The sequence below is a fragment of the Oryctolagus cuniculus genome, chromosome 11 (genome assembly GCF_051225735.1).
Source record: "Oryctolagus cuniculus isolate XC-2025 breed Fujian yellow rabbit chromosome 11, ASM5122573v1, whole genome shotgun sequence".
NCBI lineage: Eukaryota > Metazoa > Chordata > Mammalia > Lagomorpha > Leporidae > Oryctolagus > Oryctolagus cuniculus.
Window position 1 is genome coordinate 106598861 of NC_142877.1, and position 25681 is coordinate 106624541.

General features: G+C 44.1%; 1 protein-coding gene across 1 annotated transcript in view; it reads left to right on the forward strand.

The window, feature by feature from the left end:
• The window catches only part of STAB2 (stabilin 2), a 211070-nt gene that overhangs the window by 127757 nt on the left and 57632 nt on the right, over positions 1–25681 (forward strand). Inside the window, exons 35-42 of the mRNA XM_051845830.3 lie at positions 283–411; positions 1573–1629; positions 2626–2721; positions 3994–4189; positions 5340–5435; positions 21307–21352; positions 22261–22337; positions 23901–24026. Of these exons, the coding sequence (XP_051701790.3) occupies positions 283–411; positions 1573–1629; positions 2626–2721; positions 3994–4189; positions 5340–5435; positions 21307–21352; positions 22261–22337; positions 23901–24026 (823 nt within the window). The remainder of the gene's footprint in view (positions 1–282; positions 412–1572; positions 1630–2625; positions 2722–3993; positions 4190–5339; positions 5436–21306; positions 21353–22260; positions 22338–23900; positions 24027–25681) is intronic.

Sequence of the window (25681 nt, forward strand, 5' to 3'; positions counted from 1 at the left end):
AGAGAGACCCTAGAAATGATCCTGATCAACCTCTTTGTTTTACAAAGGAAAAAATATGAAAGAGAGGGAAAGCAATTCTCCAAAGGTCACATAGGTGGTGTCAAATGCAGCTCTATCACTTGGACTCCCTTTTCCTAGGTTGAGTTCTTTCCACACTGCCTTCTGGGTAGGTATGGGAAGATTTCCTAGGCTGTTGTCATGTCGGTAGCCTCCGGGCTCACCTTCCCCATCTCCCTTAAAACCACTGCAATTAAAGGTCATGTTTAACCCTCTTGTTCACAGCTCTATGTAAATGAGGCTCCAATCAACTATACCAACGTAGCCACTGACAAGGGTGTGATCCATGGCTTGGGGAAAGTTCTGGAAATTCAGAAGAATAGGTGTGATAATAATGACACAAGCATTGTACGAGTAAGTTATATCCAAGGTTGATGATGCAACCAGTGGGGTTGGCTTGTGTTTTTTATAATTTTGAAGCATAAGACTTCTCTTTTACCGTATCTTAGTTTAATCCAAAAACCAGTGAGTGAGCATTTGCTGTGCCATGGAGCATGCCAGGCTGATTGTATAAAGACACAACCCCTGCCCTCAGAGAGCTCGTGGTCAATGCATTAGATTGTACCTGTGTACCTGGGAGAGCTGTGTTGGAAGAATTCTGAAGTCATGCCTTGTCTAGCACAGGTACAGGGAGAGGACTATGGTTCATCTGTGGCAGGGATTAGCCAAACCTCATTACTAGAAGTAAAATGTGAACATGGACAAGTACAGTGTAACATGGGATGCAATAATGGAAAAATTTCACTCTGGTCCATTGGACAGTGTAGGATCTTTTAGTAATAGTAATAAATGTAGCCATTTCTTGGGCGCTACATGCAAGGGGCCACTCTAAAATTTTACTTGTACTAACTCAGGTAATCCTCACTACACCCTACAAAGTAGCTCCCATTACTATTCCCATGTTACATGTTAAGTAATGCACACAGGTATACATATTAGCAAGTGTCAGAGAAGAGGTTCAAATCTAGGCAATCTGGCCCCAGAAATGGAACCCTGAACAGCCTACCAAACGGTGCAGTGGGCACCAAGTTAAGAGTGGCCTCATTGCTCACCTCCTAGTTTGAGGTCAGTTTGCGCTTAGGTGTTTATGTCATTCTTAATGTTTGCTGGCTGTCTTATAGCAGTTTTGCTATCTCCATTGAACATCTCTCTGCACCCTCCAGGCAGACCAAGTGCTCCCAAGGCTGGGCACTGTGTGTAGCCCACCATTCATCTCTGAGTTGGCTCTAAGTCACTAATTTCCAATACGTAAGGATTGTTGATAAAGGAATTAGGATGTAAATGAATAAGACCTCCACTCTGTTAGGGGTTACTTGATGCAGAAGGGTGCTGTGGGGAAAAGTAAAGCTCAAACACATACGGCCTGAAGGAGTTGGTCCTTATCTCCAAGGGCACTAAAGAGGCTGAGCAGGTGACTGCTCCACATTCTGAAACCACCTGCCCTAGAATATATTTGCATTCTTCACTAGTATTAATAGCTTCAAGATGTTCTCTTTGCCTCTGCATTTTACCAAGGGCAAGTGTGGAAAGTGTCCGCAGCAGCCGATCTGCCCATTTGGGACTAAACCTCTGGTAAGTGTTTTGTCCACTTTGACAGAAGAGTTTCCAAATCTGAGGGAGCCCAGACTAAAAAAAAATATATATAAGAGTCTCCAGCAGAGCTCATTTTCACTGCCTTGTTACTTCATTTCATTTTACCTGGTGACATGGATGCATCTTTGTAAAGTCTTACATCCGTTTGTACTAAGATAAAATTCGATCAGTAAATGGAAACAGGCTTTTGTCAGTGAGAATACATGCAGGAAAGGACTTCTCACTTTTACATCTTCCACCTCCCAGTTACCTGTTCAGAACAGCAGCAAGAAATCTTATCACAGAACACAGACTCTACCCAAAACCAGTCCAGCCTGGATGTATTGGTCCTGCCTGATTTCCTTGCATAGTTCAGGTTACAACAATCTTCCCCAGGGAAACAGGTGGCTGGCATGCAGGAGGTAGACATACCTTTGGATTAATTCAAATCCATATTTCTTGTAGTTATTTATTCTAAATAACAACCATTACAAAGAATACTCTTCCATAGCAGGATGATGATTTATAATGATAACAAATGCTGATTCTCTCACTTGATTTTTACTTTTACTTTTATATATTATGGGTCTTTGTAAATAGCCTTAATTATTTCTCAGACCAAGGAAGACTATAAGTGAAATAAATAGTAATCAAGGTGTAGTCAACTCATGTACATGGCTAGGATGCAATTTTATCTGCTTTAGTCTATGATTCTTCTGAATTTGAGTTACCTTCCAGAGAGAAATTTTTACAGGATGTTACTGTAAAGTGTAATTATTTGGATTTTGCCACCTGGCGTTCTGGCAGCCAACATTGTGCTTTTGTGCTTTCTTGTGAGGCGGCATGAAGTAGCCACTAGACTCCTTTTCCAGAACGTTCTAGTATAGATAGCAATGGACCTAGATAGATAGCAATGGATCACCTAACCACTTGTTTTTAGAGATTCGGAAACTTTTTCCTACCTACAAAGCTGACGAAATCATTGCTCTGTCACAGGGTGGCGAGACGAGGAGATGTATCTACACCATATATTTCATGGGAAAGCGTTCCCCATTCATTGGATGCCAGCCAAAGTGTGTGAAAACTGTCATTGTGAGTATGGGATTCAGTCATTCTTCCGATTCCTTCAGCGATGCTCGGGAAGTCAGTCAGTTGTTAGACTCTTCAGAACGCCTTTGCATGAACCCCTCCCACCACCCCTCACCTTCCCCCTGGTTGTCATTCAAAGGAGCAGGGGCAGCAATAAAACTCAGCACTGCCCTGTGAGACAGAAAGTGGGAAGAGCTACAACACTCAGTTGCATGAGGAAGAAATCGAGGAACTGAGAGGTGGATGTTAAACTCTTCAGATGCCAGTGCCTCATATTGGAGTACCTGGGTTCAGTTTCTGGCTCCAGCTCCTGATTCTAGCTTCCTGCTAATGCAGACCCTAGGGAGCATCAGGTGACAGCCCAAGTAGTTGGGTCCCTGCCATTGGATTGAGCTCTCTCCTCTTGGCTTCAGGTCCATCCCTGGCCGTTATGGGTATTTGGGGAATGAACAAGCTCAAGGGAGATATATTCATTCATTCATTCATTCATTCTCTCTCTCTCTCTCTCCTGTATAATCATTAAGAAATTGAGGTCAGAGAGGCTAAGAGGACTGACCTCCTGTTGTGACAACAAGGCAGCTCTGTGACCCCGCTTGTCAACATGAGGGACAGAGGAAGTGGGCACCCTGAGGGAAGGAGGGTGCACCTCTTCACTTAGGAGGAAGCACGACAGAGCTAAGAACCTCTGGGCTTGCACTGGCGTTTTCAGGACAGTGCTGTAACTGCCTGCCTGCTTCCTCCCAGAGGACTCGATAGAACTTCTGCCTGTCCTGGCACAGGTGGGCTGGCGTGGCGCTGAAGCTGGAGGTTTAGTGCTTCCATGCATTCCAGAGCAAAGGTAGGCTAAAAACCAAGCAGACATCATCCAGGGTTCCCCTGAACTATAAGGGACTGGCTTATAAACTGGCTTATCCACTGTAGAGCAGTGGATAAAATAAGCTTCAGTGTGAAAGGGCCTCATCTCCCATGCTCAATGTCGCTTGCTTTACTCTGTAGTTTGCTCTGGACACCCCGCCGCCTGTCGCATTTTTCTTCGACCACTTCCCTTACTTGCCTCTTTCCTCCCTCTGCCTCCTTGATGGAGATGTCAGTCCTGTTCCTAGTAGCCCTGGAAACTGCTTAGCCTTTCCGAGTCCTCAGAGCTGTCTGCCCCCCATCTCTGGCAACCCCTCAGGCCAGAGACACAGGCAGGCACCAAATGCCACAGCAGGATTTCTACACTGAGGCTGGACAAAACGGGAACTGGAAGCGCATGATGTTGACCTTCTGTTTCAGACCAGGGCGTGCTGCGCTGGCTTCTTTGGGCCCCAGTGCCAGCCCTGCCCAGGGAAAGGACAGGATGTCTGCTTTGGTAACGGGATCTGCTTGGATGGTGTGAACGGCACAGGCACCTGTGAGTGCGGGGAGGGCTTCAGTGGGACGGCCTGTGAGAACTGCGTCGAGGGCAAATATGGCATCCACTGTGATCAAGGTAGGCACCGTGCCACTGCCCCACCCCACCCCACCAGCCTCCCAGCCTGCCGAAACTGAGCAGGAATGCACAGAGACACAGTGATCTGGCCTCTCTCCCGAGGCAGAAGGCAATCCTGCCTGCTGCTGTCCTTGTGGACTATAAAGATGTCTGTGTCATTTGCATAGGGCAGGGTTCCCCCAAGGTCACAGCTGGTGACGGGCAGAACTGAGACTTGAATGAGCATCTTGCTGGACCTCAATGCCTTGCTCTTAATTCATGGCATCCTTTAAGAGCACCCTATTGATCTGTCATCAGCAAACCACATACTTTCACTTCTGCAGAGACAGTGATCTGTGTAAGCCACATCATCAGCACCTGGCACCCTTGCACCCTGACCTCCTCGTGCACAGTGACACCTGGGAGGAGGAATTTCCTAATCCATGATGAGAAAACAAAGCTTTGTTCTACCTGGTACTAAAACCAAAAGCTTGACCAGGCTATCACCCTTTTCTCATCGGCTGCTTGAAGCCAGACAAACTTAATATGTGATTGAATCCCTGCAGTTGGGCCATACATTGTTGGAATCACAAGGTCCTTCTTCCTGTGTGTTTGGAAGAATTGTGTGCTTACATTTGTGCAGGAGTTTCTTAACCCAGGATCCATAGAGGATCCCCATAGGATGCAGAAAATTTCCAAAAATGAATGCTTTGGAGGAAGGCTGTGGTCATCCATTGCTTTCATCCCGTTGTCAGTACAGCTCATGATCATCCTATGAAACAAACGAATCAGCATTTCCACATAAATGAAGACGTCAGTGCCACACCAGGCTTGTAGAAAGCCAGTCTCATATGGGCTTCCCTGGAAGTCCACTCTTAAACAGCAAACATGGGTTTATCCCAAGAAGCCCACATAACTCTCATAGAACCTTGGCTGAGGACACCCTGCTGCTGCTTGGATCACACCCTCAGTGCTACACAGACCCAAAGCTGTGGTCTGAATCCTGTTGTTGAGGCATGATCTGGCTTGCCCTGCCAACCTGCTAGACTCTGCCTTCTGCACCCCTACCCTCCCTGAAAGAATGAGATGTAATCACGCAAACCCTGGAAATGATAGATGAGATGTTGACACAGGTCAGAGTCTGATGACTTGTGGGGATCTTTCCACTCAGCATGTTCTTGTGTCCATGGAAGATGCAACCAAGGACTCTCGGGTGACGGCTCCTGTGAGTGTGATGTCGGCTGGCGAGGAGTGAAATGTGACAGTGGTAAGAGTCAAGCTTGCACATTTATGATCTGTTCTTAGCCTCGCTTCTCAGCAGCTACCTATTATTTCTAAAATAGAAATAACACCTGTATTACTTTATCAAGCAATAAATGAACTCCTTTCTTGCTACAAAAAGTCTGTAGAATAAAGAAAATCAGAAAAGAGGAAATAAAAATTTTCATGCTACCAAGGCAGGAAAGAACTATTACTGATGCTTTGTGTTAGCCTTCCAGCCCTTTTCTAAGAATGCAAACATGTAGGTTGATCATGGTAGACTCTGGTATTTTGTACTCACTTCACAATATATAGTGTATAGCTTTCTTTGTGGACAAAAAGATAAATATTTTTTAAACTTTATGTTATTTTTAAATATACAATAAAGGGAACACATTTCATGTATTTAACATATACAATTTTAAGAGCATAATGATACTTTCTTTTTTTAAAAAGAGACCATAATGATACTTTCTACCCTACTTTCTTTCCCTCCCTCACTGCCACCCTCTCTCCTCCTTCCTAACTTTTTTTAAAATTTTATTTATGGTGTACAAATTTCATCTATACAAATTTAGGAACACAGTGATACTTCCCATCCCACCCTCCCTCCCACCCATGCTCCAACATCTCTTCCTCCTCTCTCTCCTATTCCCACTCTGAATTTTTACAAAGATCTATTTTAAGTTTACTTTGTACTTATAAGATTAACCCTACACTAAGGAAAAGTTCAACAAAATAGTATGAAAGGGAAAAAAAACAGTGTTCCTCAACAGTACAGATAAGGGCTGTAAATGGTCATTGAATCTGAAAATGTCTGTTCTACTCCAATACATTATATTTTAGGTACACTATTAGTTACCACAGATTGAGGAAAACATATGATATCTTTTTGGGACTGGCTTATTTCACTAAGTATATGGTTTCCAGTTGCATCCATTTTGTTGTGAAAAACAGAATTTCATTCTTTTTACTGCTGAGAAGTATTCCATAGTGTACATATATCGTAATTTCTTTATCCAGGCATCAGTTGATGGACATCTGGGTTGATTCCATATCTTAGCTATTGGGAATTGAGCTGCAGTGAACATGGGGGTACAGATAACTTTTTCATATGCTGATTTCATTTTGTTTGAGTAAATTCTTTCAGGAGTGAGATGGCTGGGTCATATGGTAGATATATTTTTAGACTTTTGAGGTATCTCCATACTGTCTTCCATAATGGCTGCACCAGTTTACAGTCCTACCAACCATGTAGTAAGATATCTTTTTCCCCACATCCTCACCAGCATTTATTGTTTGTCAATTTCTGTATGAGAGCCATTCTACCTGGGGTGAGGTGAAACCTCATTGTAGTTTTGATTTGCATTACCCTGATGGCTAGTGATCCTGAGCATTTTTTTTCATGTGTCTGTTTGAATTTCCTCTCTTGAAAAATGCCTGCTCAGGGCCTTTGACAATTTCTTAACTGGATTGTTTGGTGATTAAGTTTCTTGAGCTCTTTATAGACTGGATATTAATCCTTTATCAGTTTCACAGTTTGCAGATATAGTCTCCCATTCTGTCAGTTGCCTCTTCACTTTCCTGAGTATTTCTTTTGCAGTACAGAAGCCTCTCAGCTTGATGCAATCATATTTGTAAATATTTTCTTTGATTACTATGCCTCTGGGGACTTTTCCAAGAAGTCTTTACCTATGCCAATGTCTTACAGAGTTTCTCCAATGTCGTCTAGTACTTTGATGGTATCAAGTTGTAGATTTAGGTCTTTGATCCATTTGAGTGCATTTTTGTGTGAAGTGCCAGGTGGGGGTCCTGTTTCATACTTTCACACATGGAGATTCAGTTTTCCCAGCAACATTTTGAAGAGACTGTCCTTGCTCAAGGGACTGATTTTATTTCCTTTGTCAAAGATAAACTGGTTTTAGATGAGTGGATTGCTTTCTAGGCTTTTCTTTTTATTGTTGTCATTTTTTTTTTAACTTTTATTTAATGAATATACGTTTCCAAAGTACGAATAATGGATTACTATGGCTTCCCCCCCATACCGTCCCTCCCACCCACAACCCTCCCCTTTCCCACTCCCTCTCCCCTTCCATTCACATCAAGATTCATTTTCGATTATCTTAATATACAGAAGATCAGCTTAGTATACATTAAGTAAGGATTTCAACAGTTTGCTCCCACACAGAAACATAAAGTGAAAAATAATAGATGATTTTTTTTAATGATGATGAAATCAGAAATCAGATCAGACCTATTGTCATGTTTAATCCCAGTGAGAGTCAAGTTGGGAGTTGATAGTTTCTTTTCTTTTCTTTTTTTTTTTTTTTTTTTTTTTTTTTTTTTTTTTTTTACAGAGGATCAGTTTAATATGCATTAAGTAAAGATTTCAACAGTTTGCACCCCCATAGAAACACAAAGTGAAATATATTATTTGAGTACTCGTTATAGCATTAAATCTCAATGCACAGCACATTAAGGACAGAGATCCTACATGAGGACTAAGTGCACAGTGACTCCTGTTGTTGACTTTACCAATTGACACTCCTGTCTATGGCATCAGTAATCTCCCTATGCTCCAGTCATGAGTTTCCAAGGCTATGGAAGCCCCTTGAGTTCTCCGACTCTTATCTTGTTTAGACAAGGTCATAGTCAAAGTGGAGGTTCTCTCCTCCCTTCAGAGAAAGGTACCTCCTTCTTTGAAGACCTGTTCTTTCCACTGAGATCTCACTCACAGAGATCTTTTGCCAGAGTGTCTTGGCTTTCCATGCCTGAAATACTCTCATGGGCTTTTCAGCCAGATCTGAATGCCTTTAGGGCTGATTCTGAGGCCAGAGTGCTATTTAGGGCATCTGCCATTCTATGAGTCTGCTGAGTATCTCACTTCCCATGTTGGATCACTCTCCCCTTTATTTATTCTATCGGTTAGTGTTAGCAGGTACTAGACTTGCTTATGTGCTCCCTTTGACTCTTAGTCCTTTCATTATGATCAATTGCGAACTGAAATTGATCACTTGGACTAGTGAGATGGCATTGGTACATGCCACCTTGATGGGATTAAATTGGAGTCCCCTGGTATGTTTCTAACTCTACCATTTGGGGCAAGTCAGCTTGAGCATGTCCCAAATTATATATCTCTTCCCTCTCTTATTCCTACTCTTATGTTTAACAGGGATCACATTTCAGTTAAATTTCAACACATAAGAATAACTGTGTATTAATTACAGAATTAAATCAGTCATATCAAGTAGAACAGACAAAAAAACTACTAAGAGGGATAATGTATTAAGTTGTTCATTAACAGTCAGGGCTATGCTGATCAAGTCACCGTTTCCCATAGTGTCCCTTTCACTTCAACAAGTTTCCTTTTTGGTGTTCAGTCAGTTGTCACCGATCAGGGAGAACATATGGTATTTGTCCCTTTGGGACTGGCTTATTTCACTCAGCATGATGTGTTCCAGATTCCTCCATTTTGTTGCAAATGACTGGATTTCGTTGTTTCTTACTGCAGTATAGTATTCTAAAGAGTACATATCCCATAATTTCTTTATCCAGTCTACCGTTGATGGGCATTTAGGTTGGTTCCAGGTCTTAGCTATTGTGAATTGAGCTGCAATAAACATTAGGCTGCAGACCGCTTTTTTGTTTGCCAATTTAAATTCCTTTGGGTAAATTCCAAGGAGTGGGATGGCTGGGTCGAACGGTAGGGTTATCTTCAGGTTTCTGAGGAATCTCCAGACTGATTTCCATAGTGGCTTGACCAGTTTGCATTCCCACCAACAGTGGGTTAGTGTCCCTTTTTCCCCACATCCTCGCCAGCATCTGTTGTTGGTAGATTTCTGAATGTGAGCCATTCTAACCGGGGTGAGGTGGAACCTCATTGTGGTTTTGATTTGCATTTCTCTGATTGCTAATGACCTTGAACATTTTTTCATGTGCCTGTTGGCCATTTGGATTTCCTCTTTTGAAAAATGTCTATTGAGGTCCTTGGCCCATCTCTTAATTGGGTTGTTGGTTTTGTTTTTGTGGAGTTTCTTGATCTCTTTGTAGATTCTGGTTATTAACCCTTTATCTGTTGCATAGTTTGCAAATATTTTTTCCCATTCTGACGGTTGTCTCTTCACTCTCCTGACTGTTTCTTTTGCAGTACAGAAACTTCTCAATTTGATGCAATCCCAATAGTTAATTTTGGCTTTGACTGCCTGTGCCTCCCGGGTCTTTTCCAGAAACTCTTTGCCTGTGCCAATATCTTGAAGGGTTTCTCCAATGTTCTCTAGTAACTTGATGGTGTCAGGTCGTAGATTTAGGTCTTTAATCCATGTTGAGTGGGTTTTTGTGTAAGGTGTAAGGTAGGGGTCTTGCTTCATGATTCTGCACGTGGAAATCCAATTTTCCCAGCACCATTTATTGAATAGACTGTCCTTGCTCAAGGAATTAGTTTTAGATCCTTGATCAAATATAAGTTGGCTGTAGATGTTTGGGTTGATTTCTGGTATTTCAATTCTGTTCCATTGGTCTATCCTTCTGTTTCTGTACCAGTACCATGCTGTTTTGATTACAACTGCCCTGTAGTATGTCCTGAAATCTGGTATTGTGATGCCTCCGGCTTTGTTTTTGTTGTACAAGATTGCTTTAGCTATTCGAGGTCTCTTGTGCCTCCATATAAATTTCAGCACCAATTTTTCCAGATCTGAGAAGAAGGTCTTCGGTATCTTGATTGGTATTGCATTGAATCTATAAATTGCTTTTGGGAGAATGGACATTTTGATGATATTGATTCTTCCAATCCATGAGCATGGAAGATTTTTCCATTTCTTGGTATCCTCTTCTATTTCTTTCTTTAAGGTTTTGTAATTTTCATCGTAGAGATCTTTAACGTCCTTGGTTAAGTTTATTCCCAGGTATTTGATTGTTTTTGTAGCTATTGTGAATGGGATTGATCTTAGAATTTCTTCCTCAGCCATGGCATTGTCTGTGTATACAAAGGCTGTTGATTTTTGTGCATTGATTTTATACCCTGCTACTTTGCCAAACTCTTCTATGAGTTCCAATAGTCTCTTGGTAGAGTTCTTTGGGTCCCCTAAATAAAGAATCATGTCATCTGCAAAGAGGGATAGTTTGAGTTCTTCCTTCCCAATTTGTATCCCTTTAATTTCTTTTTCTTGCCTAATAGCTCTGGCTAGAACCTCCAGAACTATATTGAATAGCAGTGGTGAGAGTGGACATCCCTGTCTGGTCCCAGATCTCAGTGGAAATGCTTCCAACTTTTCCCCATTCAATAGGATGTTGGCTGTGGGTGTTTCATAGATTGCTTTGATTGTATTGAGGAATGTTCCTTCCAAACCCAGTTTGCTTAGAGTTTTCATCATGAACGGGTGTTGTATTTTATCAAATGCTTTCTCGGCATCTATTGAGAGAATCATATGGTTTTTCTTCTGCAGTCTGTTAATGTGGTGTATCACATTGATTGTCTTGCGCACATTAAACCATCCCTGCATACCAGGGATAAATCCCACTTGGTCTGGGTGGATGATCTTTCTGATGTGTTGTTGCATTCTATTGGCGAGAATTTTATTGAGGATTTTTGCATCTATGTTCATCAGGGATATTGGTCTGTAATTCTCTTTCAGTGCTGCATCTTTTTCCGGCTTAGGAATTAAGGTGATGCTGGCTTCATAGAAAGAATTTGGGAGGATTCCCTCTTCTTCAATTGTTCTGAATAGTTTGAGAAGAATTGGAGTTAGTTCTTCTTTAAATGTCTGGTAGAATTCAGCAGTGAATCCATCTGGTCCTGGGCTTTTCTTTGTTGGGAGGGCCTTTATTACTGTTTCAATTTCTGTCTCAGTTATGGGTCTGTTTAGGTTTTCGATGTCTTCCTGGTTCAATTTAGGTAGGTTGCATGTGTCCAGGAATCTATCCATTTCTGATAGGTTTCCCTGTTTGCTGGCATACAAGTCCTTGTAGTAATTTCTGATGATTCTTTTTATTTCTGTGGTGTCTGTTGTTACATTTCCTTTTTCATCTCTGATTTTATTGATTTGGGTCTTTTCTCTTCTTTTTTTAGTTAGTTGGGCCAATGGGGTGTCAATTTTGTTTATTTTTTCAAAAAACCAGCTCCTCGTTTGGCTGATTTTTTGTAATGTTTTTCTTGATTCAATCCTGTTGATTTCTTCTCTGATTTTAATTATTTCTCTTCTCCTACTAGATTTGGGTCTGGTTTGCTGTAGGTTTTCTAGATCCTTGAGGTGAATAGAAAGCTCATCTATTTGGTGCCTTTCCAATTTCTTGATGTAGGCACCTATTGATATAAACTTTCCTCTTAACACTGCTTTTGCTGCGTCCCATAAGTTTTGGTATGTTGTGCTGTTATCCTCATTTACTTCCAGAAAAGTTTTGATTTCTCTTTTGATTTCTTCTATGACCCATTGTTCATTCAGGAGCATGTTGTTCAATCTCCATGTGTTTGCGTATGCTCTAGGGATTCCTGAGTTGTTCATTTCCAACTTCATTCCTTTATGGTCTGAGAAGCTGCATGGTATGATTCTAATTCTTTTGAATTTGCTGAGACTTGCTTTATGGCCTAGTATGTGGTCAATCCTAGAGAAGGTTCCATGTACTGCTGAGAAGAATGTATAATCTTTAGCTGTAGGATTGAAAGTTCTGTATATATCTGTTAGATCCATTTGGGCTATAGTGTCGTTTAAATCTACTGTATCCTTGTTGATCTTCTGTCCTATTGATCTGTCTATTTCTGAGAGTGGAGTATTGAAGTCCCCCAGTACTATTGTATTGGGGTCTAAGTCTCCCTTTAAGTCCGTTAACAAATCTTTTAGATAAACCGGTGCCCTGTAGTTAGGTGCATATACATTGATAATTGTTATATCTTCCTGTTGAATTGATCCCTTAATCATTATGTAGTGTCCCTCTTTGTCTCTCTTAACGGTTTTTGTGGTAAAGTTTATGGTGTCTGATATTAAGATGGCTACGCCTGCTCTTTTTTCATTTCTGTTGGCATGGTATATCTTTTTCCAGCCTTTCACTTTCAGTCTGTATGGATCTTTGTTGGAAAGATGTGTTTCTTGTAAGCAGCAAATAGATGGGTTTTGTTTTTTAACCCAATCAGCCAAACGGTGTCTTTTAACTGGACAGTTCAGGCCATTCACGTTCAATGTGACTAATGATAAGTGGTAACTTTGCCCTGCCATTTGCCAAAGATAAGTTCTAATATATGCTTTGAATTCCCTGTGATCTTTTGCTGTGAGCTTTCCTTCCTTGGTTTCCTTCCTTTACCTTCTTTCATATTGATGACCGTGTTTCTTTGTTTCTGTGTGTAACACATCTTTAAGCATTTTTGCAGGGCTGGACGAGTGGCAACAAATTCTTTCAATTTCTGTTTGTTATGAAAAGTCTTTATTTCACCTTCATTCACAAATGATAGCTTTGCAGGATATAATATTCTGGGCTGGCAGTTGTTCTCTCTTAGTACCTGGGCTATATCTTGCCATTCCCTCCTAGCTTGTAGAGTTTCTGATGAGAAGTCAGCTGTGAGTCTGATTGGAGATCCTCTGAGAGTAATCTGACGTTTCTCTCTTGCACATTTTAGGATCTTTTCTTTATGTTTCACTGTGGAGAGTTTAATTACAACGTGCCGTGGTGAGGGTCTCTTTTGGTCGTGTTTATTAGGGGTTCTGTGAGCTTCCTGTACTAGGATTTCTCTGTCCTTCTCCAAACCTGGGAAATTTTCTGCTAATATCTCACTAAAAAGGCCTTCTAATCCTTTCTCCCTCTCCATGCCTTCAGGAACTCCTAGAACCCGAATGTTGGGTTTTTTAATAGTATCCTGAAGATTCCCAACAATATGTTTTAGATTCCTAATTTCCTCTTCTTTTCTTTGGTCTGACTGTATCCTTTCCTGTTCTCTGTCTTCTAAGTCCGATATTCTCTCTTCTGCTTCTCCCATTCTGTTTGTAAGGCTCTCTATTGTGTTTTTCATTTGATCTATTGAATTCTTCACTTCAGTCACTATCCCAGTTTCCTGTTGTACTAGTTGTTTCGTTTCATTTTGATTCCTCCTTAATATTTCATTTTCACGAGAGAGATTTTCTATCTTGTCCATTAAGGATTTCTGTAGTTCAAGAATTTGTTTTTGAGAACTTCTTAATGTTCTTATCAATTTTTTGAGATCTGCTTCTTGCATTTCTTCTATGTCATCATCCTCATAATCTTGAATTGGGGTGTCTTTTTCATTTGAGGGCTTCATGGTGACTTCCTTGTTTTTATTACCTTGGTTTTTGCGTTTGTTATTTGTCATATTGGAGATATTTGGTTTCTTCACTGTGGTGCTTTTTCTTGTTATACTATGACTCTAGATTAAGTGGACTATCTGTTTTTGATGGAGCCTTAGGGCTTGAGATGGGTGTGGCCTGAGAGCTCTGTTTGGTGTGCCAAAGGTGACACTCCCAGGTTAGGCGTGGTAAACCTCTCTCTCTCTCTCTCTCTCTCTCTCTCTTTTTTTTTTTGATTCAAAAGGGAAGTTATTCTGCACAGCTGAACAAAGTTGGAGGTAGTTAGCAGGCAAATGATATACCCACAGGAGCCAGAGATCAGAAGCTCTTTCCCAAGGACCACACAGGGAATCTGTTCGGCCCTTAGAGTGGGCTCAAATTCTCCTTCAGTCTCCCACTGGGTTGCCAAAGTTACGGAATTGTAGCGTCTCTGGAGAGTGCTCACGTGAATTCCGTGAGTTCTCTCCCCCACCGTCTCTTTTTTCACAGTCTCAGTTCAGTAGCACCATAAATTTACTAAGTCCTAATCTCCTGTTAATTCGCCCCACCCAGAGTCAGGTTTTACTGCTAGGCTCAGGGCCGGTGCAGACCTGAGGTCGCTCTGCTTATGACGTATGTCCAAGATGGTGCCTGCTCTTTGTCTTGCTCGCCCTTGAGAGGTGAGTGGAGAGAGACAAACCCGTGTCCATACCAGTCACCTTTTTTTTTTTCCCTCTCTCTCTCTCTTCCAGTTAGCTTGGTGAAGTCCCCCCCGCCCCGGGGGTCGTTCCCTCTAGTCTCCTCTCTCCGCTTGCCTGCCGGTGTCTCGGGTTATTGAGGTTCGGCTCACCTCGCGTTCCAGCGCTGGTGTGTTGAGTCTGCCGCTGATGTCCCGAACTGTGGGCTCCCACGCTCTCCACGCAGGTCTGCTCCCCTTCCAGCGCCGATGTGTGGACTCGGAGCCCTGGACTTCCCAAGTCTCCCCGCTGTTGCACTCCCCTTCGAGCACTTGCGCGCAGACCCTGCAGCTTGCGCAGCTCAGTCCCGCGGCTCGGCTTCCGCGGCTCAGTCCCGTGGCTCGGTCCTGCGGTTCGGCTTTCGCGCGCGGTGGGCGACCTTGTTCTCCCAGTAGGTCCTCCGATTCACGCCCACTGGATCCAGAAGAGTTTTGTCTGCAATATTTTCCTGGTTCTTTTTTCTGAGGCTACCGTAACTTCCCTTTTATTAAACTAAATTTTCCCGGACTATCGGTGCGCGCCCTCACTATTCCGCCATCTTGGCTCCGCCCTATTGTTGTCATTTTTTATAGATTTATTTTAGAGTTACAGAGAGAGGTAAAGCCAGAGAGAGAGAGGTCTTCCATTCCACTGGTTCACTCCCAAAATTACTGCAACAGCCAGAGCTGAGCTGATCCAAAGCCAGGAACCAGGAGCTTCTTCTGGGTCTCCCACATGGGTGCAGAGGCCCAAGGAGTTGGGCCATCTTCTACTGCTTTCCCAGCCCATAGCAAAGAGCTGAATTGGAAGAGGAGCAGCCAGGACTCGAACCAGCACCCATATGGGATGCTGGTACTGCAGGTGGGGGCTTTAACCTACTGCACCGCTGTGCCAGACCACTGGCCCCCCTGGGCTTTTCTTTGTTGGGAGGGTCTTTATTACTGATTCAGTCTCCATCTTGGTTATTGATCTGTTTAGGCCTTCTGTGTCTTCATGGCTCAATTTTGGTAGGTTGTTTTGTGTTCAAGAATCTATCCATTCCCTCCATATTTTCTGATTTGTTGGCATATAACTCTTTATAGTAATTCCTGATGATTCTTTTTATTTTTATGGTATCTGTTGTTACATTTCCCTTTTTATCTCTGGTTCTGTTGATTTGGGTCTTCTTCTTTTTGTTTAGTTGGGCCATGATATGTCAATTTTGCTTTTTTTTCCCAAAAAAAACAGCTCTTCATTTCACTGATCTTTTTTATTTTTCTGTTTCAATTTTGTTTACCCTAAAATTTTAATTGTTTATTTCCCCCTACTAATTTTGAGCATGGGTCTTGTTTTTCTAGGTCTTTGAGATGCATTGAATGCTCATTTATTTGATGCCTTTCCAATTTTTTGATGCAGGCACCAATTGCTATAAACTTTGCTTTTATCATTGTTTTTGCTGTATCCCATAAGTTTTGATATGTTGTATTGTCATCTTCATTCATTTACGGAGTTTTTTTTATTTCTTCTGTGACACTCTGTTCATTCAGGAGCATGTTGTTCAGTCACCATGTATTTGTGTATGTTCTCAAGATTCTTGAGTTATTAATTTCAGCTTAATTCCATTGTGGTCAGAAAGGATACATAGTAAGATTTCAAATTGGTGTGACTTGTTTTATGGCCTAGCATATGCTCTGTCCCAGAGAAAGTTCCATGCACTGATGAAAAAAATGCATTTGTACAACAGTGGGATGAAAGATTCTGTAAATATCAGATTTTTGTTTCTTGGTTGATTTTTTTCTAGTTGATCTGCCCATTGCTGAAAGTGGGGTGTGAGAACCCCCATTACTGTTGTATTAGAGTCTGTGTCTCCCTTTTTTTAAATAGCCAGGCACCCTGGCATTAGGTGCATATATGTTTATTATAGTCAGATCTTCTGTTGAATTGATCCTTTAATCCTTACATAGTGCCTTCTTTGTCTATTTTAACAGTTTTTGTGTTAAAGCCTATTTTGTCTGATATTTGGATGGCTACACCAGCTCTTTTTTGGTTTCTGTTAGCATGGGATATCTTTTTCCATCCTTTCACTTTCAGTCTGAATGTATCTTAGTGAGGTGTGTTCCTTGTAGACAGCAAACAGATGGGTCTTGTTTTTTAATCCATTCAGTCAGTCTGTATGTTTTTACTAGAGAGTTGAGGCCATTTACATTCAGGGTTATTATTAATAAGTAACAACTTGGCCCTTCCATTTTTCCATAAATATTCCTATCGTTTACTCTGAATTTCTTTTGTACTTTCACTGGGGGATTTTCTGGCTTCACATTCTTTCATGATGGGGACTATGTTTCATGTGTAGTGCATCCTTAAGCATCTTTTGTAAGGCTGGATGGGTGGAGACAAATTATTTCAATTTATAGTTGTTATAGAAGGTCTTTATTTCACCTTTATTCATAAATGGGAGCTTTGCAGGGTACAGTATTCTGCATTGACTTTTTTTCCTCTTGAAAATCAGACTATGTCTCTCTATTCTCTCCTATCCTCTAGGGCTACAGGTGAGAAGTCAGCTGTGAGTCTAACTGAAGATCCTCTGAGAGTAATCAGGAGTTTCTCTCCTGCACATTTTAGAATAGTTTCTTTTTGTTTTGCTGTTGAAAGCTTGACTACAAAGTGTCCTGTTGAAGATTTTTGCTGGTCATGTCTTTAAAGAGTTCTATGTGCCCATGCACTGGGAGGTCCTTTCTTTCTCCAAGTTAGGGAAGTTTTCTGTAATTATTACATTAAATAGTTCTTCTAATCCATTCTCTCTTTCCACATCTTCAGGAATTCCTAAGACCTGCATGTGGGGTCATTTGATAGTATCCTATAAATCTCTAACACTGTTTTTAAGTTTTCTAATTTCTTTTTTTTTTTTTTTGGTCAAATTGAATAATTTCCAAAGGTTTATCATCTAGATCAGATATTCTTTCTTCACCATATTCAGACTTCACCAAATCTGTTGTTCAGGCTTTCCACCGTACTTTTTATTTGACATATTCAATTCTTCATTTCCAATATTTTATTTTGATTTCTCTTAAACCACAATTTCATGGGAGAATTTTTCATCCATGTCATCTATGGATTTCTTTTTTTTTTTAAAGACTTATTTTATTTATTTGAAAGAGTTACAGGCAGAGGTAGAGCCAGAGAGAGAGAGGGTCTTCCATCTACTGGTTCACTCCCCAGATGACCGCAATGGCCAGAGCTGAGCCAATCCGAAGCTAGGAGGCAGGAGCTTCTTCTGGGTCTCCCATGAAGGTGCAGGGGCCCAAGGACTTGCACCTTCTTCTACTGCTTTCCCAGGCCATAGCAGAGAGCTGAATCAGAAGTAGAGCAGCCAGGACTTGAACCAGTGCCTATATTGGATGCCAGAAATGCAAGCTGGGGCCTTAATCCACTGCTCCATAGCACTGGCCCCATGGATTTCTTTAATTTCCAATTTTGTTCCTCAATGCTTCTGAGTAACCCTATGTTAAATCTTTTGAATTCTGTTTCAGGTATTTTATCAATCTTTTCATCTTCACATTCTAATATTGAAGTGTTATTGTGTACCTTTGGGGGAGGGGCCATGTTATCTTCCTTATTCTTGTTTCCTGAATTTCTTTATTTTCAGGTATTTGTGAGAATACTTGTTTTTTTCTTCTGATGGCTTTTGTTTTTGAACTATGCCTCTGTGGCTTAGTGGGGTATCTGCAGTGAATACCCAGAGGTGTGTGCTGTGTGTGGCCAGGGAGCTCTGGTCAGTCCTCCAGGGTGGGACGAGTATCCAAGTGTCACCCAAGTTGGGCATGGTGGATCTCCTCTCGTTAGCAGAAAAGAGAGTGTGGTCTCTGTTGATGTAATCACACCCTCAGTTTTTCTCTTCCAAGGTGATAAATGCCCAGGTGTTAGCCCACAGTGGGTGCAATACTCATCTGTACTGCCACACTGCCCAAAGTATCTACCTGTGCAATCCACAATGTGAGTGTGGATCCCATTGTAATGAGCCACCCCAAGGAATCAGGGAGCTCTGAGCTTGTGGGGCCATTCACACTGATTGCCCAGAGACCCAGCTACACCCTGAGCCTCTCATGCAGTCACAGAGCTCCCACAGTCACTGAATGCAGAGGATGTACTCCCCCATTGTTCACAAGAAATCAGACTCTCGACTGGAGGGAGTACACCTGGAATCAGGTCTCAGACTCCTCTGCAGGGGCTGGAGGATCACAGCTGCCCACCAGCTCAGGGAGGGCTCCTGGGATGTGGGGCTGTCAGAGGGGTGGTCTTTGTCCAACGGCCCAGGTAATGCAAAGATCAAGGACTAAAGAGTTATTGCTTGGCTGAAAAGCTAAAGCCAGACATCTGAATGTTCTCATCCTAGGGGCACTCCAGAGTATATGGGTCCAGAGCTCCTGGGAGAGGGCAGCAGGGAGCAACAGGGGCACAGAGACAGGAAGACATCCTGAGTGAATCCCTAGAACAGTGCAGTAGGTTACCCCTTGCTGGCGTAATATGCTTAGAAGACCATGGTCCATAGGGGACCAATCACATTTAAAAGGACAGGACAGAGACTGGGAGCTGTGGCAAGTTTTCAGGGAACAAAGTCTGAGCTCAGAGCCACATGACTGTGGCAGAGAAAATGGAGATGTTTGATGGTCAAATGGGGTGGTGACTAATGGGATGCAGAAGAAAAAAGAGGGAGGGCTCAAGGCTGATCCTTAGATTACGACTCAGGCAACTGCATGATTGGTGGGCCAATCCCAGAAGAGGGCAGCTGGGGGGAGGTTGGGTGTGAGGTGCCAGTGAACATCTGGGTAGAGAGGCCCAGGGGGCCTCAGCTCGCTCATTCATCGGAAGCTTGCCTGACTCATGTCATGTGCCTGGTGATACGGAGCTCTGACGAGCACAGTATGATCCCTGCTCTCAGCAGTTTCAGTCCAGGGCAGATGCTGACAGGCCCCAGATGGCTGCTGTAGAATATACTGTGGAATTTGAGTGTTGAATCTCAGCAGTGAGGTCAAGAAGGAGACACAAGCACAGGAGACACAAAATAGGTGAACAGACAGAAATGTGCAAGCCTCAGACCCTGAAGGAGGAATAAAGGGCCAAGGACAAACCACCTCTTCTGGGAAAGACCCTCTACACCTGCACTTGGTCACCCAGTCTAGGAGCCGCCTACTCTGTCTTCCTCCCTCACTAACACACCTAAATCATTCTACATCTCCATGGCTCTCAAATTCATCCCATCCCCTTCAGCTCTATCTCTTTGCCTCCAGTCCTGTCTCCCTCTATTCATATCCCCCGCCTTGCTGCAGTAGAGAACTTTCCAAAGTTTAGATCAGATCCTGTTTCCCACCCCTTCTCCAGAATGTGACAACTTGCTATGGTTCTTCTCTGCCTACAAGAGAAATTTAATCTCCAGAACAGGGTGGAGTTCAGAGGCCATTCACCCAGTTTTCCAACCTCATCTTCAGCCCCTGTGTCCAGTACATATTCTGCACAAGGAGCTTCCAGTCTTATAGGGAAATAAATGTTCAGTATAGACAGAAAAAAAAAGTAGTGACATAGGATTACAAAGCACAGGGCCTCTAGACTGCAGTAAGGAGGACCACTCCTTCCTTTATCCTCATGCCAACTCCCCACTTCCAAGCCCATGGCAGACATCACTAATCAATCATTGTATTCATTCCCTCCACAGTCATTACCAATGAATTGAAATTGACTCAAAAATTTAAGGCAGTTTCAGAGAAGAGTACCTAACGGCTGATTGGGCTTTCAACTGGTAGAGAGTAGAGAGAAAAGAATTTCCAGGCTCAAAAACCAGCACAATGCACAAAATTCCATTGTACCCACCCAGTCCATATGAGCATGTAAGGGTTCCCACAGACACACTATGTCACTTTTGCTGCAGGTCCTTGTGTTCGAACTTTCTGTGTGCCTTGGCCAGGGATAGTGGGGTTTCTCTTCCTGCATCCTCCTCGAAGAGGAACCCCACCCCACAACTCTCTCTTTCTGGATCTCACCCTGTCAGGAAATACCTGTTAGCTGGACATCTAATATCAAGAGCCTGCTGCTACAGGAAAATTGGAAATTTGTTCAAAAAAAATCGTTTCCGACCCTGAGCCATTTCTCAACAACAAAAAACATTTTAAATGTTACAATTGTGTGTATGCCTATTTATATCGCTCCATTATAAAAATGAAAAACTAGAAAGAAATAACATTGGATTTGTAAATAAAAGTGTGTCTCTCTCTCGCTGTCTAACTCTGCCTGTCAAAAAAAAAAAAAAGTAAATAAAAGTGGAGACTCAAAACCCAGGGAAGGCACACACATCAACAGCAAATCATAAGGGCCCACAGTCACATTCAAAGGAGGGTGCCTCCATCAGGGTATCTGACCTTTTTTTTTTTAATTTATTTTTTTTATTTGAAAGACAGGGAGAGACAGACAGATTTTCCATCCACTGGTTCATTCCCCAATTGGCCACAACAACTGGGACTGGGCCAGGCCAAAGCCAGGAACTTCCTCTGGGTTTCCCACATGGGTACAGGGGCCCAAGAACTTGGGCCATCCTCTGCTGTCTTCCCAGGTGCATTAACAGGGAGCTGGATAGGAAGAGGAGCAGCCAGGACTCGAACCAGTGTCCATATGGGATGCCATCATTGCAGGCAGCAACTTAACCTATTATCCCACAACACCAACCCCATATTTAACCTTAATGTTCAGCTCTGAGCTTCCTAGCAACCAAGTAAAAAATATACATGATCATATAGTTTAACGTAGTCCACATGATGCATACCAGCTGCTTCCAAGGAAGTAAATCTGTTCCTAGCACAAGTGCTAAAAGGAAGCTCCCGAGTAAGGCATAGTAGGAGAGACTGATGTGACAACTGGTTCTCTTTTTCAGCCATCACAAAAGACAGCTGCAATGGGACATGCCACACCAGTGCCAAGTAGGTACCTCTCGGCCTTCTCTGGGGGGAGGGCTAAGGGGGTTCTTTCCCAATCATTTCCCTTCCAGGCCCTATTCTTAAGGGAGTAGTTGCCTGATAGCATTTCTGAGGCTTTGCGATGAAGTATGCAACTAAAAATACCTCTGAAGAGGCCTCCATCAACTCACAAGATCCAGCCTTGTCAACAAGCTGCCTCCTGCCTCAGCTGGCACATTGACAAAAATGCCACTGAGACTTTTTCACAGAGGCCAAGGCATCCCAGGGGCCTCAGCTCCCTAAGATTTGCTCTCGACCATCTCCAAGCCTTACATGGCTTCATACTCCCAGTTTCCAGAGTTGCTCAATGCATTAATGAAGAGCCCAGTAGCTGAGGTTAGACCTGCATCAAAGTCAGCTTCTGTCACCTCCACTGATGCATGGCCTTGAGTCAGTTGAAGAAAGAGGGAGAGGGAAGAAGTGAGGATGGGACTATCATCCTTAGAATAGTTTCTAGGAACTATAATAATTTCTATGAACTATATGGAATTTAATTTTTTTAAATGTAAAAAAAAATCCTGCTAAGCCTCAGTTTCATCATCTGTACATGGGAATAATACTACGACTGACTTGCTAAGGCTGCTTAGCAGTGTGCTAATGGCAGGAAGTCCTGCTGCAGGTTCTAGCACACTGACAGCTCTGGAGAGATCAGCAGCTCCCCTCCTCATTCCTGAGCTGATGCTCCAGTCATACACCCTGTGGTGATACCTGCAGGCTTAGCCGTCTGTCATGGGGTCGGGACAGGAGTAGACTCTGCTCCCGAGCTAAGGCAGGACCCCAGGGCCCCCGGTGGGAGCAAGGGTCTAAGATGTCGGAGACGAAGAGGGGCTAAATGTTTGTGTGCCAACCCCATTTGCCCTTCCTCCTTGCAGCTGCCTTCTCAACCCAGATGGCACGACCTCGTGTAAATGTGCGGCAGGATTCCAAGGGAATGGGACAGTTTGTACAGGCAAGTGGGGAAGGGATTGGCTGGGGGCCCGCAAGGCTCTCCCAGGCTGTGGAGGGGCCTGTGCCTCTCCTACCAAAAGGGCCGGAGCAGCTGGTACCAGCGTTGATGGTGAATTACCATGTATTGGGCCAGCTGGTTGTACCTGGGGCTAGGAAACTGCCTGCTCAAGGGTGGGACCTGTCGCTTTTGGAATGCGCTCGACAAATAATTGCACCTGTTTTCAAGGTACCCTTACACTGCACTCTGAGCAGGCTCATGGCCTTGACCACAGTGGGGATCACCTGGGCAGCTCTAAAAGCCACTGACTTGCTTAGCTCAGGGCCTGGCTGACACATCAGGGCTCTGGAGTAGCACAAAGAGAGCTTGACCCTGCCCTTGTGCATCCTCTGCTACCCACCTTGGCCCTGGATGAGTCTTTTACCTGCGGTGAGACCCATTAGTTCATCTGTAGTGACCTTAAAAATGAGCTCTCCAGGCATAATGGCGCAGTAATGCAGCTATTTCACACAGCCTCACCGTGAGACTCCTCCCTCTGGAATAACGTTCTCATCATTTGTGTTACCTCGAGAATTTGGCTTGACTGCTCTTTGTGCGATTTTCTAAAATGTTATTGAGTTTTCTGTTTATTTGAGAAGCAGAGAGGGTCTGCAGAGATGCAGAGAGAAGTCATCTAGGGGTTCACTCCCCAAATGCTCACAATGGCTGGGGCTGAAGCTGAGGGTCAGGGACACAGTCCAGATCTCTCACATGGGTGGCAGAAAACCCTACAGCTCCAGCTGTCACCAGCCGCCTCCCACAGTTACCTGGAATGCTGGAATCTGGCTCTGGAGCCAGGAATTGGATCCATGCATTCTGATAAGGGACCTGGGCATCTCAGCCAGCATCTTAACCCCTGGGCCCATGCACCGCTGCTGTATCTTGTTTTTTTTTTTTTTTTTTTAAATCTACAAGTTGGAGATAATGAGAGAACCTCTCTCCTTGAATTATTGGATAACTGGGATTCACATAAGGGCACTTCACCAAGTTCATGGAAAACACAACTCAAACACATGCTTATTTAGGTGCAGGAGAGTTTTGAAATCCATGCATGATTTTCCACACTGTCCCTTTTCCATGAACTTTTTGAAGACCCCTCTGAGGGCTTGGAACAGCCCTGGCACATGGTACTCAATACGTGTGAGCAAATGTTCTCACAGCAGCTAACCCACATCTGGAAATTCGTAGCAGCGTGTTTCTCTCGAGCCCTGGGTCCTGGCAGGCTTCACGCCAGTGTGCTCTCCACACCCTGGGCATCCTCCCGGGATGCCCGGCGCCCTAACCCTGATGCCTAGGTGTTCCCTGCAGTAGACTGTGTCCAGTGTCCAGGAGCGTATCACCCACAAAGGGCAGACCACCACAAGGCTCGTCCTGCCCTCTGTGCTAGGGAGTTAGCTGTGACTGTTTAACCCAGCGCCTGCCAGCGTCCTCTGCAGTCTCTCCACATCTCAGTGGTCCACATACAAAGACATCACTGCAACTCTCCCCGACCCCATCCCTGCTCCGTGTCGTCTCTCCCTTCTACAGCCATTGACGCCTGTGAGATCAGCAATGGGGGCTGCTCTGCCAAGGCCTACTGTAAAAGGACCACCCCAGGAAGCCGGGTGTGCGTGTGCAAGGCGGGCTACACGGGCGACGGCATCGTGTGCCTCGGTAGGTGGCTGTGCCCTCTCTGCCCTGTGGAAATGGCGTCAAGGTCAGAGCCTGTGAGGTGCCGCTGCTGTGTGGGCTCCTGTCGCTGGACTCCGACTGCTGGGGTCATGATGCAGCGTTCCCAGGCAGGAAAGCAGGAGGCTTTGGAAAGGTGCCCCAAGGGGAGGCCGGGCCTTCAGACAGCTTATGGGGGAAAGATGGAAATAAAGAATAAGCTTATTTTGGTGTTTAAAAAAAAATCTGAATCCCTGCATGGCATGGGTATTCCGTGAATATTTAGATGACCTGTCATCCTTGAAGGCACGTGGTATGCAAAACTCACTTTGGAAGGCGAATTGTGGTTGAACATTGCAATCAGTTTCCATGCCTCTTGTGTTCCCTTTCATCCGGGCCAGTTTGCAGGCTGGCTCTGTCCCTTTGACAATGATGTTTAGGAAAGAATATAGCCCACTGGTCCAACTTTTTCTTTTTTTAAAAAAAAAGATTTATTTATTTGAAAGGCAGAGTTAGAGATCTTCTATCTGCTGGTTCACTCCCCAAAATGGCTGCAATGGCCAGGGCTGGGCCAGGCTGAAGCCAGGAGCCAGGAGCTTCATTCGGGTCTCCCACGTGGGTACGGGGCCCCAAGGACTTGGGCCATCTTCCACTGCTTTCCCAGGCGCATCAGCAGGGAGCTGGATAGGAAGTAGAGCAGCCAGGAATAAACTGGCGCCCTTATAAGATGCCAGTGTCACCAGTGGTGGCTTTACCAGTTACGCCTCAACGCCTGCCCCCACACCCGCTAGCTGTTTTTTCCTCCAGTGTCTTGTCCTTTCCTGGGGGTTTGTCTGGCATTTGTTTGTGTGTGTGTGTGTTTTTTGTTTTGTTTTGTTTTTTGACAGGCAGAGTTAGACAGTGACAGAGACAGAGAGAAAGGTCTTCCTTCCGTTGATTCACCCCCCAAATGGCCGCTACAAGCCACAGCAGAGAGCTGGACTGGAAGAGGAGCAGCCGGGACAGAACCAGCGCCCCGACCGGGACTAGAACCCGGGGTACCGGCGCCGCAGGCGGAGGATTAGCCTAATGAGCCACGGCACCAGCCATGTCTGGCGTTTTTTCATGAGAAGTTTCAGCTGTGCACTCCTAGCCTAAGAGTCACTCGAGTGATGTCACGTCCTTCTCGGGATGCAGCACTGAGGCCTGGATTTCTGTTCCCTCACCCCCATTTTGGGGGTAAAGTGTGACCTCTCAGTCAAGGCGCCTGTGTCCTTGCTTTTTTTCTGCTGGGCTGCTCATGAGCAAGGAACAGGGAGACCCTGCAATAGCTTGTCCTCCTCCAAGCGCCCCCTGGCTTTGGCATCTGCTATGGCTTCTCTGAGCCCCTCTGGTGCTGTGGTGATTGTGGGCGGTGACTTCTTCATTCTTGAATCTCTTCATCCACAGCACTGTGGGATGGGATGGCAAGATTCTATGATCCCCTGTCCTTGGCTGTGCACACCCCTACGCACCCCACAAAGAGTCTGCTTTAAGCCCAAGACTGTGCCTCTGCAGGAATTAGCCCATCCCCCACGTGCCGATTTTGAGCACTCGCATCTGAGGCCTCGACTGCTGGGCTCCGTCTGTGGCTGAGTTGTGAACCCTGCTCCCCTGGGTCAGCTGGCCCTCCTCACCAGTCT